Source organism: Gossypium hirsutum, chromosome A05 (genome assembly GCF_007990345.1).
Source record: "Gossypium hirsutum isolate 1008001.06 chromosome A05, Gossypium_hirsutum_v2.1, whole genome shotgun sequence".
Taxonomy (NCBI): domain Eukaryota; kingdom Viridiplantae; phylum Streptophyta; class Magnoliopsida; order Malvales; family Malvaceae; genus Gossypium; species Gossypium hirsutum.
Window position 1 is genome coordinate 108,002,021 of NC_053428.1, and position 16,384 is coordinate 108,018,404.

Genomic DNA, 16,384 nt, shown 5'->3' on the forward strand with positions numbered 1-16,384 from the left:
CAGACCTTCGCGACTAAGTTGGTTTTCGATTTTTAAAATTCATGTATGAAGGTTCAAGAGAAGGATATTTGGTCCTCCAGGACTCATAAAAAATTAGAACTCAGTAAGTTAGAGCTCAATCTCTCAGAACTCCCAAATACCGAAGGTTGCCTTGATTTTGGAAATCACTATCCTCAATATGACGCGATGCCACACCCAGTAAGTTAGGGTGCAACGTCCCGAATTTCAAGAATAGGTTTTTAATTGAACCTCATACAATTAGATTTAAGAAGGGTACTCAATTATTTAGGTTCAACGAGGAAAATTGGAACCCAGTAAGTTAGAGTACAATCCCCCCGAGGATCCTAAATATCGAATATTGTCTTTATTTTGAAAACAATCGAGGATAATCTTTGAATAAAAATGAATTTGGGGTGGTTGAAACTTAACAAAAAAATGATAACATGCAATATGAAAATAGCAATATAATAATAAACTTGACAGTATATATATTAATACCCAGAATATAGTAAATATAAGGAAAATCAACAATAACTATAACAATAGTAATAAATATAATATCATAACAAACATAGCAATAAAGATATTAACGATACGAAAATGCATAATAGAAGTGAAAATAATATGTCGAATGATGATGTATATATATAGTGATAATAGTAAAGTTAAAATAACAATGCTAAAATAGTGAAAGTGAAAAATAATAAATAATAATAATTTAGTATAAAAATATTCGATAAAAAAACTATGGTATATAAAAATAATATAAATAATATAGTAGGTCTATTAATAATAATATTAAAAAACTTTAGCGGAAAATATATACATATAAAAATTATAAATAATAATAGTAAAATAATAGTAGTAAACGGTAAAAAAAATGATAAATAAAATATAATACGTATAATAAACTATATTTAAAATTATTAACTTTTAATAAAATATAAAAAAAAATTAAAAATAAATAGTACAAAAAAATGATTATTAGTAAAAACAAAAATAATATAACAAACAATGTAATAAATATAATGACAATTTACATAAAATAATTAGTTTTACTTTAAATATATATACATATACTAAGCATACAACAAATATATAAATAAATAAATAATATAATAATGTGAAACATAACTCAAATTGATTAAATTAAATGAAAATAAATATAAAAAAATAATAAAAATGATATAATAAGTATAAAAAATAATATAATAAAAATAATATAATAAATAATAGGAAAATAGCTAAAAAATGATAGTAAAAAAAATAGTAATAATAGGTTAATAATAATAATACCAAAAAAATTAATTTTGTGATAAAAGTGTTTGAGATAAAAAAAAAAAGGCTTAATTGGAATCAAAACGGGAGTTCTAGGGTAAAACATAAATAAAAGGGGAAGAGAGAACAACATTAGAGCGCGTGTGAAACAAGGGGCTTAAAAATATAATTTACCTAAATTCCTGAACCCAGCATTTAATATGGACCAAATTAAAAGCTGCACAAAATTGCTGGGCGAAATTCAAAAACAAAAGTGAAGCAGATTTGGGCAGCAAGAAAATGCACAGGGATTTAGTACGCAAATTGACCCTTTAAGGGCAAAACGCGTGGGCCCCTGCCATTAAAAGCTATTGAATAGCATTTGCCATTTTTTAAAAAGCAGAATGCTTCTTCTTCCCTGCTCCCTCTCCATTTTTGCTAGGAATTCAACCTAGCTTGCGGTGCCATGCACCTCTACCCCACCGTCGGTTCACGGATCAAGACCAGGTAAGCCCTCCTTTCTTTCTTTTTACTTAAAATCAGTCTATAAACAAAACAAAAAAGAAAAAAAAAAAGAAATACGAATCAAAAAAAAGTTACAGGAAGAATGAAAAATCACCTTTCAAACCTTAAACCAGATTTTTGATTTACTTCCGATTTCTCTATAATTTCTGCTAGTGTACTTATATAATGAGCAAAAAAAAAATCCTTTTACAATGTTTTCGAAGGCTTTTATAGCCTTTTTTTTACAACAATTTCTTGCTTGTTTGTAGGTTCAGTCGAGCACGTCTCTGATGTGGCCTAGTAGAGGGGCGCACGACGCGGAGGGACGCGCGACGTGCGGTGCTTGGGAACCTCCACTGTTGCGGCGGTTGAGGATGTTAGCTGCTAGTGTTTTCATTTTTTTGTTTTATTGGTATTTGGGCTAGGTTTTATGTGGGCTTGTGCTTTGTTTTGTATTTGGGTTTTAATAAGTTTTGGGCCGGACAAAAAATTAGGTCCAACAATAATATTTGAATTGATAAATTAGTACGGTATATTTTAATTATATTCAATAATTTAAATAAAAAATACTATTTACTGCTGTAGTTAAAAATATAATATTTAAAATCACATTACATTAAAAATTATTATTGAAGAAATCAACAACACATATAGATGTTAATAATAATAGATGAATGGACTTGATTGCAAATTATGAGTACCCCAACCGTTAAAAGATACACACAATTTTGTATAAAAAATGCAAAAACAAGAGACATTAAATTCCCTCTTGGCACATTTATTGAAAATAAAATAAAGTAGTGGCATCTTCTCATCTCCTTTGGAAGTTAAGGAACTTGATACCATAGGCAAACACAAACAAGAAGAGAAGAACCCAACCAATATGGGCTGCAACAACTGCTGGAAGGAAGCTATAGTCAAACCCTAGGCTTTTCTCGAGGAAATCTTTTATTGCTATTGGAATTTCTCCAGTTGTTACAACCATGTCTGATTTGTCACCGACTTGGGATGTGACTAGCCCATAGATTGTCCATGCAACTGGAGATGCCCAGTAGTACCACCTCCACCATATTGGAATTTCCTGCATGCATTTTCAATCATGGGGTTGAGATATATTTTGTTTATATAGCGCTTAAATGATTGTTTCCATGTTTGAACACGTACCGTCCTAGGGATGAGGAAACCAGAGAAGAGGTTCCAAAAGCTTAGGAAAAAGGACATGATAATGGCAGCAAATTGATGGTTAGGAGTAAGAGCTACAAGCATCATCCCATAGAGTGTGAAATACATGAAGCACATCAATATGAAGAAGTAGAACATGAAAAACCTTCCAACTTCCATTTGGAATCCTATCATTGTGTAAAGTAGTATACTGTATACCAATGTTTGTATTGAAACATATATTGCCTCAATTGCCACCTGCAACATATAACACAATATGTAGTTTATATCAGCTACTTATTGTGTATTTGAGGAATCTACACTATGATTTCAGCTTCTTTTTTTACCTGAGCAAATGCATAAGGCAATGGTGAATACATTCCTGCTGCCCTTTCACGATAGAAGACTGTTCTTTCGATTGCTACAACGGATTGCACTGCCGAAGTGTTGGTGGCTCCGAGGAAAAGGACCGCAGAGTACATTGCTCCCAGCAGATTCATCAGATCTTGCTGCTTGTGTCTGTTCAATTAACAGTTTGCAAAATTATCATAAAAAGAAATTCAATAAGGTAATACATAACAATAGTCAGAGATGAGTTCTTTGATGGCAAAGTTTAGTCAAAGGTCATTTTCAAAATACTGTGTAAGGAGAGAATATCCTCATTATCTGTTAGTATTTTTCTAGTGTTAAACTGTAGTTTGTTAATTACCATAATAATAAACTTTTGGACTTACATCTTATTTCCTTTGTCCCAGAAAATTACTCCAAATATGATACCAACAAAAAAGGTCATGAAGAATCGGATGGCGTTGTATTGGGGATTCCTCCAATATGAGTGGTACTGCTTCCAAAAGCAGGCTTTGCATTGAGTAAAGAAGTCTTGAGAGTATGTAGTTGGGAAGTGAAGGTCCTTAGTTCCAGGCACTGGGGTGCATAGATCTTTGATAAGTTCCTCATTTTTCCTAGTAAATGACAGACCTCAGTTGAGAGGAAAATGTGGAGGAAGATACAGGCAGAAAAGGATAGTCGTTTCAATTTAGTTACCTATAAAGTTCAGAAATGGCATAAATTTCAGCAAAATCGACGTCAAGCTGAGCCTCAACAGCAGTGGAACTGATTTCCAACATCCATGTTGCAGGATTGTAGCCTTCTTGGATCTTAGGAACTCCTGGCACGGCCTGCACAAATTTATTAAACATAAGTTGTGACAAAGGCCTCGAAGAGTTCAAACACCATTTTCATCATATATGAGGTGTGTGAGAGAAAAGATTCTCACTTCAAAGTATTCTACAAGTTTGTGAGAATGGCAACCAAGTGGTCCAGCATAAATGACTTGCCCTCCTCTCTTCATCAAGAATAGCTGCAAACAAAAAACGGAAGTCTCTTAAGCAAGTGCATTGGAATTATAAAAACAAATGAAGGAAAATTTCCAACAAATACCTCGTCGAAAGCTTCAAATATGTCTATGCTTGGTTGGTGAATTGTGCAAACCACAGTTCTCCCTGTATCCACTGTATTTCTCACAGTTCGCATTACGATGGCTGCTGCTCTAGCATCAAGGCCTGATGTTGGTTCATCCATGAAGATGATCGATGGATTCGCAACCAACTCTACAGCTATTGTGAGCCTTTTTCGTTGTTCAGTTGACAGGCCATCAACTCCGGGAAGGCCAACTAGAGAATTCTTGAGAGGATTAAGCTCTACCAGATCCATTACTTCTTCAACAAACATCTGTTGCACAATTATCAAATAGAAAGATGAACTTGGTAAATTTCAACTTTAAACTTCATCTACACATAGAATATCCTTTCAGTTGACATATAAGAACAGAAAAGATTAAAAGATTGTACACATTTCATGATGAGTATAGAAAGAAAACTTGCCTTTCGTGTTTCTGCGTTAACCTCCTTTGCAAGACGAAGCCAAGCAGAGTACACAAGCGATTCATAGACAGTAACATGTGGGGAATGGATATCATTTTGTTCACAATAACCGCTAACCCGAGCAAAAGTTTCTTGGTTCTTCGGATATCCAGAAATGCTGATACTTCCTTCAATATACCCACCGGTTTTTCTTCCTGCTAGCACATCCATCAAGGTGGTCTTTCCTGCTCCACTAACCCCAACTAATGCTGTTAAGACACCAGGTCTAAAAGCACCACTTACATCTCGCAGTAATTGAAGACGAGTCTCTTCAATTCCTTGGCCTTTCATTTCCTGAAGTTGATATCAATGAAAAATAACTATTTTCTTCTTTTGAATGAAATCTATATATATATTCTTTTCATTTTAAGGTGAAATTGCTGAGAGTAAGTAGAAATAAGGAGAAGTGACTCACAGCAGGCATGTCAACGAAGTAACTGACATGATCAAATGCAAGTGACAAGGGTTGGAAAGGTAACACCATTCCTTTCTTTGTAGATGCTTGGTCTGAAGCGCTAAGAATTGAGTTGTCAAGAGTATTCTTCATTGCCATATCCAATCCTGCAAGCATTTCAGCACAAGAAAAAGACATGTACGATTTTAACTTGTAAGCTCGAGTGCTATTGACATGCTAGGATGATCCAACAATTGTATTTTTCATACGCAATTGGCTCAAGTATCAAGTTAAAACAAGTCAAACCTTCAAAGATTGAAGCAGCTGATGGTGAACTCATTTCTATGGATTTCAAATTATGCTGCCCGTCGGAAGATGATTGCTTCTTGTTCTTATTCTCATCACCCTCATCCAAAATAACAGATTTGGAATCTCCCAGAGCTGCATTTCATTTTCAATTTTCTTTCAAAATCAGATTGTTCTTTGCTAATCAGAATGGACATTAGCATGAGTTCAGTAGCTTACGATTCAAATATGTTAATGCGACAATAAACAAGAGATTAAAAAGCAGAGAAAATCCAAGGAGTGCTGCAACACAAATCCAATACCAGAACTCTTCTGTATACATGCCTCTGGATTGGAGAAGAGCCTTCCCTACTGAGATGGATTGATTAAATGGCATAGGCTGCAATATCAAAAGCAAGGAAAATATCAAGATAATCTGAGGAACATTTTGTATGATAATTAAGAGTTATCTGCCTATTCTTAAGAGATCTTACAATACTCCATCTTTTGTCAAGAAATTCATTGATGACAATGGCATTTTGTCCATATGACATCGGAGAGATGTAATAGCCCCAAATCATCCATGACTTGATGTCATCTGCAGAAAGAGATTAGAGAAGTTGCCTGAGAGTGATAAATAACAATAATGATGAGGAACCTAAGCATCCATTTATGTCATTACCATTCATGGAACCATAAACAATTGTATTGGACCAGATATGTTCAAAGACGGTACATTTCAACTAGAAAAGAAAAATGTAATCAATGTATAGACAAAAATCAGTTAGTTACTTTTAGCGACAACAAATCCACCAAGGACAAAAACCACCAGCAGGGTAAAGGTACCAAGTGTGTTTGCTACAACTTGTGTTCTTCCAACTGCAGCGATGAAGCGGAAGAGAGACAGTGCCATCTGGTGAATGCCAAAGAACGCTAGGAATTGACGGAAAAACCTAAAACATTATACAATAAGGACATGTTATTGCATACAGTTATAGACTAAGGAAACTCAGAGGAGGAAAAAATGGCTAAATGCAATCAAGTGTAGAAGTATATGTTCTTTCTCATACCTACTGGCACCTGGAGCAAAACCAATAGTGTAATAAGTTAGGATGATCCATATCCCTGACTCTAGTAAAGAAAGGGGAATTCTAAGGACCCAAATTGGCAAGGCAAAGGCCCATGCTGGATAAAACATGAAATCCCTTTGTTTGAAGAATACTGGAAGCCTAAATATGGTTAGTGCAAGCTCAGCCATCCCGTTAAACATTACATTAATGAGACTGAAGAACAGTGCACCATAAAATTTCACACCATTTTCAATTAGACCAGCTTTCATTTTTGTCCTGAAAAACACTGTGAAAGCAATGACAGACATAATGGTAATTTGGGTGGTCTTGAATATGTATACGAAAGAGTTACGCTTCATCAATAGCCACTCTCTTGCAAAACAAGCCTTGAAAAGTTCCCAGTTTGAGATTCCATATCTTTCTTTCACCAAAGCTGCTGGATGAGTTTTAGACTTATCATATGGAACTCTAAGTTCATCATCAAGCTTTTGACCAATGTGGAAAGAGTTGAAATGCTCCACGAACTCTGGTACAGATATATGTCGATAAGGTTCGTCCTTTCTACACCAATACTGCTGTTGGTCCTTTTTGGAAGTCACTTCTTGTAAGAAATCTGCCACTCCTTTCCTTTCTGGACATTTGAATCCCACACTTTCAAAGAATTCAAGAACATTCTCTCTTGGTCCTTGGTACACTATCTTACCCTCAGAAAGCAAGATAATGTCATCGAAAAGGTCATAGGTTTCTGGTGCAGGTTGCAGAAGAGAAATAATCATAGTTACATCCATGATATGAACCATCTGCTTCATAAACTTTACAATCTGAAAAGTTGTAGAACTATCAAGACCGGTTGAAATCTCATCCATGAAAAGAGCTTTTGCAGGTCCAACCAACATTTCACCTGCATATTGCATAACTAGCTCTTTTTAGGTTGTTCTTAAAAAGTTAAATGGTAAACTTTCCAATCGATTAAACGCTTCAAATGATGAGGAAACACGAAGTCAAAACATGGTTGATGTCATGGTGTACTTAAAATTGCTTTACTGGAGGAGGTTGCAAATGCTGAGACTTGAATCTCAGACATAGTGAATGCCTCCCTTTAAGGATGGCTACATGAACCAACTAGGGTTAAGCCCCGGTTCCAAGTCTGTTCACTTCTTTTCTATAACTAGTTTACCTGTAGTTACACGTTTCTTCTGTCCACCAGATATGCCCCTTCTCATATCATCACCCACCATGATATCAGAACAGATATCCAGTCCAAGAATCTATAACCACATCACAGTTAAAAAGCCAAGCGTGAGAAATGAGACTACTGCTGAACAGGAAATCTAAAGAATAAAACCAGAAAGAGATATGGAGGCAACAATGACCAAACCTTGAGCACATAATCAGTTCCAAGACTAGTCTTTTGGCCAACCATTGCAGTAGCTTTCATGAATGCATCAATTTCAGGATCTGGTTTGATGCCTGCTTGTTTCTCCCTCCTTGACAACTCTGCCAAGAGTTCATATCGAGTTCCAACCCCCAAGCACCGTCCTGAGAAATCCAGTGTCTCCCTAACTGTCATCTCACCATGGTGAAGGTCATGTTGACTTATATAAGCACTTGTCCTTTGAGGGATGAATTCATGAAATTCATGACCACAATAAGTAATTTTTCCTGATACCTATTCAAGGATTGAACATTGTTCATCAGTAAACTTAACCAAACGTTTCAAGTCATGTTATTAATAATAATAATAATAATAATAATAATAATAATAAACTACATAATTTGATTATACAGACCCTTAAATCGGTGTCGGTCTTCCCAGCAAGTGCCTGCAGCAATGTAGTTTTTCCAGACCCTGGAGGTCCTAAAAGCAGTGTCATCCTATTTGTATAAGATGAAGAAAATGAGTTTTAAAAATTTCCAGGAAAATTGAAGTTAATAGAAACTTCATTCTTAGAGAGTCATGAACTATTAATTGATAATCCTCGGAAATGAAAGTAATACCTTGATGGTTTCACTATTCCACTGACATCTCGGAGTATATTGACCTCTCTTTTCTTGGAAGGGAAAAGCTTGATTAATCCAAGAACTCCCTATTTTATCAAAATGCAAACCAAAACTGAGCACTTAATATATATGTATATATAATATTTCTTCCAAAAAGAAAAAAAAAAGATTATCCAAGAGAAATCACCTCAATTGTGTTCAAGGTTGAATTCAGCAAAGTTGGAAGGGCTCTGGTTCCAAGATAAGCATCCCCTTCAATGGATAAATGCTCGAACCGAACTTCAATCTTTGGAACATCAATTCCCACCCTTTTCAATAAAAAAGATTAAGGTTACATATTTAATTAAAGTTACTGAAAACAAGAACGTAAATCCCGAAAAGAAAAGGAGGATGGTATGCATGTATGTATAGAAAGTAGGCACCTGTCGGTTCTCTCCCTGAGCCTAAGAAGAAACCTCTCATTATCCTCTTCAACAACCCTTAGCACACTTTCCATAAGATTCTTCTTGTCTTGCACGTCAAGGTTATCGATATCAACTTGTTCATATCCAACTTTCCCTTCTTCCAAAACATGCTTCAGCATCCCTTTCCTGAGACGATCATATGTAGGCAGCCTTTCAATGGCCGCCCATTTCAGCTCTTCCTCATCTTCTTCCCTGCCACTTTTTTGGAACACATCGGTTTGGCTATTCCATGCCTCCCTTATACTAGCTGAAGCCCAGCCTCGTTGGCTTCCCGACGGGGCCAAACTCATCCTCCGGCTCATTGACCTCTTGCTCATTGACCGGTTGCTCATCGACCTCGCAAGATCATCTCCAGCCAGTGCTGATGCCATTCCCAATGCTAGCCTCTTTTTACTGCAACACTATCAAAACAAGAAGCATATGAAAGACAGAAGGGAGGGCAGCTTAGGTTTGGAGTGAATGATGATGGAAAGTGAGTGGGTGTGGGCATGGTTTATGTAGGTGAAGATGGTTTACAAAGAGAGTGTTGTAGTGACAGAAAAGGGTATTCCAGAGTTTGAAGAAAGTTGAAACAAGTTCATCAAATTATCCTCACTTTTGTCAACTTCCAACTCTTACAATATTATCTACTATTTTCATATATATATATATATACATAGGATGTTTCTTTAAAGGAATCTTCGACGGCCCATAAGAAACAATAGCATTATTCAGTATTGATAAAAAAAACAAAACCTAATATGTGTGATTACCATATTAAATACAATGTGTGGTATTATAAAATTATATAGAGAGAGAAATATTATCAAGAAAACAACTTTTCTAAGTTTTTCATATATATTCCGGATTTCTCACATTCTTTCTCAATTTATAAATAGGAGAATGATTTCAGTGCACTCAAACTCACGACCTCTTATATTAATAACAATATTCATACCAATCATGTTAAGAATCAATCGACCTAACTTTAGTTACTTTTGTAATTTAAGTTAAAATTTTATGACGTAAACATTAACATAATATCCGTATCTAAATAACTTAAAATGTTATATATGTTTATGATTATTTTAATAAATTTAATAAAATATTTATTAAAATAGAATTAATTTTATATATCTCAGGAAGATTCTAATCTACATCTGATGTCCTCACCAATCATTCCAAACAATATTCCAAATTTTGGCTACCATTAAACAGCAATTACATTCTCTAAATATTTATTGGACTGATTTAGAAGTTAATTCAAGATGGATTCTTTTCTTTTTCAAATGTTTTGATTTAATTGTTTCTGGTTGTTACTGTCATACATACTTCCCTAAAATATTAAAGGTGTGTAAAATATTGATTAAATAAATTAAACCGAATTAATAATATTAAATAAATAAATTTTTTTGATTAATTATGTTAATTTAAATGATTAATTCAGTTCAATCTCGATTTTAATAACTTAAACTGAAATAACTGAATTAGTTAATTTTTTTAAACATTCAAAAATAATTTTATTGAATAATATCCAACTCAATATAAATGTAGCCCAAGTACCTAACTCAAAAAATAAAAATAAACTAAAAGCACTACCCAAATATAAAAAAAAATCAAAGCCAAGTCGAATTTAATAATTAATTTAATTATAATTTTAATGTATGTATTGTTGTAAATCCATTAATAAATATATGTTTATAACCCCTTAAATTTAACCTATTTTGTAACTTTTTTATTATCTTGTAATCCCTAAATTATTTATAGGGTACCTTAATATTGGTCCTTAATGCTTTGTAACTTATGGTATTTAAAGTCCTATAAATAGATGACATGTACAAGTTTATTGTATCCAAGTAAAAGTTGAATCTTTTTTTCTATCTTAATCTCTTCTTTTAATTTTATTACATGTTATCAACACAAGCATGCTCAGAAGAAAAAAAAATATCTTATGTATTGAAGATTGGACTTACCTTCCATGATTTTACATTTAAAGCTTTATACACATAATACAACAATTTGTAGGAAGTTTTTATTTATTATTATTTTTTTAAATTCTTGATTAACTATGATGGTTTTGTTTAATTTGGTCTATTTCTATATATTAAGGATTGTGTCAAAAATAATGTGTCAAATTTTATAAATTGCTTGCAGTTGTATGCTATTGAAACTTTCACAGAAGATAATAAATTGAGGTAAATTTACTTATCATATCACATGCCTATATGTTACTTAAATTTTTGTTCATAAAAAATATGTTTTTTATTCTTAATTTATATTATTTGATAATTGCTTGATGATTATGTCTGAATGATAATAAATTAATTTTAATTTTATAAATTGATAGATTTGTAAATCACAATCCATAATATTATCGATCACCATTATTAATCAAGGCTTAAGGTTTAGCATAATATGTGACCTTGCACCAATTCATAATCATCATTAAACTAGTTGTTTTATATGTTTATTTGATGGTTTCAATTTGAACTTTGATATTGTTTAAAATTCTCTTAATCAACAATTATTAAAGTTATTACATATATTAATAAAATAAAGATTTTTTCACACCGAACAATCAAAGAAGATTTCACATCAAACATATTTGTTTAAGTTCTTTTAGTGACAAATTTTGAGGAATGCTTTAATTGATTTTTGGGCTAATTCTATTTTAGAATTTCAAGTTTAATTACAACCAAATTTTTAATTCTTGAATGATCTTGGTTGATAGTATTCACTTTTTATGCATTTTATATTATTCCATTTAGCAATTGATGAGCAATTATAAGTGGAAAGATTTTAGTGAACATGAAATGTATAATTTTGAAGTAAATTTCATTCATGTCTACAATGGTTTATGAAATTTTTGCTAACACTAGCATTAGATCAGGTTTAGTATTTTAGATGTCAGTTTTATCCATACATTTGATTTACAATAAACTCCATGCATGACTTGACTATTTCTTTCTAGTTAATTGATGATGCAAAACTCTTGTGAAAATGATTTTAAAAGTATTTTGAATTGATCTCGTGTCTTCTTATGACTAAACAAAATGACGAGTTATTTATTCCACTGGTTCTGTTCTATTCACTGAAGTAAATGTAGCAGTACATAACTGTTGCGGAAGCGACGATAATATTAATAACAATATTATCAGAAATATTTAGATAATTATTATGCCAACAATTATACTAAGAAAATTCCCAGTTAAATTGGAGGGGTCACAATGGTCCCGCTTAAAACCCAACAACTAGACAGAACTCACTTAGATATTTATAGCAATAATAACTAAATAAATATAACCAACATAAAGCTATTAAATAAAAGCAAACAAATAAGAAATAAAATACCAGAGTTTTAACGAGGTTCGGCCAATTTAGCTTACGTCCTCGGACACTACCAAATTAATATTTCCTCTAGAAATATTACAAAGGAGAAGATTTTGGGATGATACAACCAAAGGGGGAGGGGTTCTATATATAACAAACCAAACCCCCTCCATTTCTATCTTTTCCTAATGTGGGATATTGCCAATATTCAACAAATCTCCACCTTGGCGATATTCCACATCTTCGAACATCTTCTCATAACACTAACTTCAATAGTGTCTTCAAATTTGCAACCAATCGCCTTCTTCCCTTTTGGTAGTTGTGCCAGCTTCCACGTCTTGTTTTTCTCTAGAGATTGCATTTCCTCTTCCATTGCACCTAACCATCTATTATTCTCTAAACTCTGAATGGCTTTGGTGTAAGTGGATGGAATATTATCAACAACTGGAAGTGCATAAGCTACCATGTCAGTGAAACGAGCTGGTTTCTGAATTTCTCGTCTCTGCCTTCTGACTGCAATTGGCTCTGATTGCTGTTGAGGTTCTTGGGTAGAAACCTCTTCCTCATCTGACTCTGCATCTGCCAATGAAGAATCACTAGTGGTACCTTTTGCTGGAATTACCACACTCTGCTCAAACTCCACCTGCTGCGGAGTACACTCCACCTGCTGCGAAGTACTACTCACTCCTTCTGGATTTACCTTATTCAACATGGCAGATTCATGAAAGGTAACATCCCTACTGATTATCGTCTTCTTTGCCTCTAGACACCACAAACGATATCCCTTAACACCAGCATTGAAGCCCATGAATAGAGCCTTCTTTGCTCTTGGATCTAACTTTGATTCTTTCACATGATAATATGCAATAGAACCAAAAATGCGCAAGGTGTCATAATCAGTAGCAGGTTTTCCATACCATTTCTCCAAAGGAGTCTTGCCATTTATAGCAGATGATGGCAAATGATTGATGAGATGTTGAGCGTACGTCACAGCCTCAGTCCAAAACTTTCTATCTAATCCAGCATTAGATAACATACATCGAACTTTCTCCACAAGCGTTCGATTCATACGCTCTGCCACCCCATTCTGTTGCGGTGTTCCACCTACGGTGAAGTGCCTTACTATGCCACAATCTTGGCATATCTTCAGGAAAGGATCGCTTTTATATTCTCCACCGTTGTCTGATCGGAGAACCTTAATCTTCCTTCCTGTCTGATTTTCAACTTTAGTTTTCCACTTAAGGAAAACTTCAAGCACCTCATCTTTGTTCTTCATAGGAAACACCCAAACTCGTCTGGAAAAATCATCAATAAAGGTGACAAAATAACGTCTTCCTCCAAGTGATGGAGTCTTGGACGGTCCCCATACATCAGAATGCACATAATCCAGAATACCTTTAGTATTGTGAATCCCAGTGCCAAATTTCACCCTTCGTTGTTTTCCCAGAACACAATGCTCGCAAAATTCAAGTTTGCAAGTCTTTGTACCTTTCAATAATCCTTGCTTGGCTAGAGTTTGCAAGGATTTTTCACCAGCATGGCCCAAACGCATATGCCACAGCTGTGTTGCCTCAGCGTCCTTCTTGGTACTCGTAATTGCTGCTGCTGTTGTCCCGACCACTGTACTACCTTGGTAGTAATACAGATTGTTCTTTCTTATGCCTTTCAACATCACCAATGCTCCTGAAGTTGCTTTAAGAACTCCATCTCGTATTGTCACAACTAGGCCTTTAGATTCTAACGACCCCAAAGAGATGAGATTCTTCTTCAACTTTGGGACATATCGTACATCCCGCAAAATTCTAGTAGATCCATCATGACTCCTCAGTTTAATTGAACCTATCCCGGCTATTTTACATGTGTTATCATTACCCATGTAAACAACCCCTTCATCTAGTTTTTGAAATTCAAAGAACCATTCCCGAATGGGACACATATGATAGGAACAACCAGAATCCATGATCCACTCATCTACATATAATGTTGAAGATGTCATACTAAGAGAAAAGTCTGACTCTGCTTCACTATTGCATTCTGCAACATTTGCATCTTGCGGAGTCTTCCCTTTTTTCTTCAATTTTGGACAATCTTTCTTCCAATGTCCTTTTTCTTTGCAAAAAGAACATTCATCTTTGGCAACAGCTCGACCTTTGGACTTTCTTCTCTTCCCATTAGACTGACTTTGCTGACGACCTCTTGTTACCAATGCTTCCACTGCTGCTTCACCTGAACCTTTCAACTTATCCTTTCGGCGTAGTTCATAGCTATACAATGCAGCAGTTACTTCATTGAAAGTTACTTCCGATTTTCCATGAAGTAGAGTAGTTTCAAGGTACTCAAACTCCTCAGGAAGCGATCCCAACAACATTAACGCCAAGTCTTCGTCTTCAAAAGTCACATCCAAATTCAACAAATCAGCCACCAGCTGATTAAAATTGGTAATGTGCTCGTTCATCGTGGTACCAGGAACATAACTGAAACGAAACAGTCTTTTCTTCATATGTAACTTATTTTGACTGTTCTTCTTCAGAAATTTCTCCTCCAATGCTTTCCACAATTTACTTGCAGAAGTCTCTTTACTGAATGTATACTTCTGCTCTCTGGAAAGACATGATCGAATTGTACCACATGCCAATCGGTTGATGGTCTTCCATTCTTTATCATCAACCCCTTCTGGTTTTTCTTCCTCAATGGCAATATCTAGACCCTGTTGAAAGAGGGCATCTAGAAGCTCACTTTGCCACATGCCAAAATGACCTGTTCCATCAAAAATTTCCACTACAAATCTCGTATTTGCAGTTCCAATCCTCGGCAAAATGTACGAAGTGGAAGTTGTTGATATGGATGGTTTTTCTTCTGTCATTTTTGCCATAGCTTCTACTTAATAGCCACCAAATGCAGAATACCCACAAGCTTTAGGAAATGTTTCTGATGTGTAAGATCAGACTAAGCTGCAAACACAGAGTATATTACAAAACCTTGGCTCTGATACCAATTGTTGCGGAAGCGACGATAATATTAATAACAATATTATCAGAAATATTTAGATAATTATTATGCCAACAATTATACTAAGAAAATTCCCAGTTAAATTGGAGGGGTCACAATGGTCCCGCTTAAAACCCAACAACTAGACAGAACTCACTTAGATATTTATAGCAATAATAACTAAATAAATATAACCAACATAAAGCTATTAAATAAAAGCAAACAAATAAGAAATAAAATACCAGAGTTTTAACGAGGTTCGGCCAATTTAGCTTACGTCCTCGGACACTACCAAATTAATATTTCCTCTAGAAATATTACAAAGGAGAAGATTTTGGGATGATACAACCAAAGGGGGAGGGGTTCTATATATAACAAACCAAACCCCCTCCATTTCTATCTTTTCCTAATGTGGGATATTGCCAATATTCAACAATAACAATTATGAAAATGGAACATAATGCCATTATTGACAAAAAGATAAAAAGAATATGAATGATTTGAAATGTACTAAATGTTCATTCTTAGAACAGAATGATTAATGATTTATACTAATTAATCATTCCTTGAAGCAGATGATATCTGTATAATCTTATTGGTATGAAATATGATATATGCTTACATTTATCTAAATTATTTTTTGCACATTCCTTGAGTGAATGTCTGCAATAAATATAATAAATTTTGTAATCACTTTTGATCATTAAAGTCAACTAGGAGATTTTGACATATTCTCTGAAGTGAATATTGCATATAATTGTTTGCAAATTATATTTCTTTTATTGAGTTAATGACATTATGGACTTCGTATTAATTTAGACATTTACTTAATGACATTATGGACTTCGTATTAATTTAGACATTTTTAGAAGTAAATGTCATAATATTGCTTACATAAGGACACAAAATAAAAGGAATGACAATAAAATTATCAATTGACACAATTTATATTGAAATTATTAGTACAATTGAAAAACATGTTAAAGTAAACCAAAAGTTTACTGATACAAAAACATTTACTACTTGTTG

The 16,384-nt window shown here is 34.0% G+C and overlaps 1 protein-coding gene and 1 long non-coding RNA gene across 2 annotated transcripts; one reads left to right on the plus strand and one right to left on the minus strand.

Annotated features, from left to right (window-relative positions):
* The first annotated feature begins 1,335 nt into the window (after nt 1-1,335).
* LOC121229684 (uncharacterized) lies at nt 1,336-2,283 on the plus strand. Its single transcript, XR_005927605.1, has 2 exons — nt 1,336-1,764; nt 2,031-2,283. It is a non-coding gene; the product is annotated as an uncharacterized lncRNA (long non-coding RNA).
* Nucleotides 2,171-9,669, minus strand: LOC107927541 (pleiotropic drug resistance protein 2). The gene is made up of 20 exons (XM_016858631.2): nt 9,017-9,669; nt 8,782-8,902; nt 8,592-8,680; nt 8,384-8,468; nt 7,972-8,262; nt 7,771-7,861; nt 6,594-7,494; nt 6,316-6,476; nt 6,018-6,121; nt 5,764-5,923; nt 5,545-5,679; nt 5,260-5,405; nt 4,806-5,138; nt 4,363-4,653; nt 4,199-4,282; nt 3,967-4,100; nt 3,657-3,884; nt 3,270-3,441; nt 2,926-3,180; nt 2,171-2,842 (listed from the first exon to the last, which is right to left on the minus strand). Exons 1-20 carry the CDS (start codon nt 9,427-9,429, stop codon nt 2,573-2,575), a joined length of 4,464 nt encoding a protein of 1,487 aa, XP_016714120.2. The 5' UTR covers nt 9,430-9,669; the 3' UTR covers nt 2,171-2,572.
* Nucleotides 9,670-16,384: the final 6,715 nt, after the last annotated feature.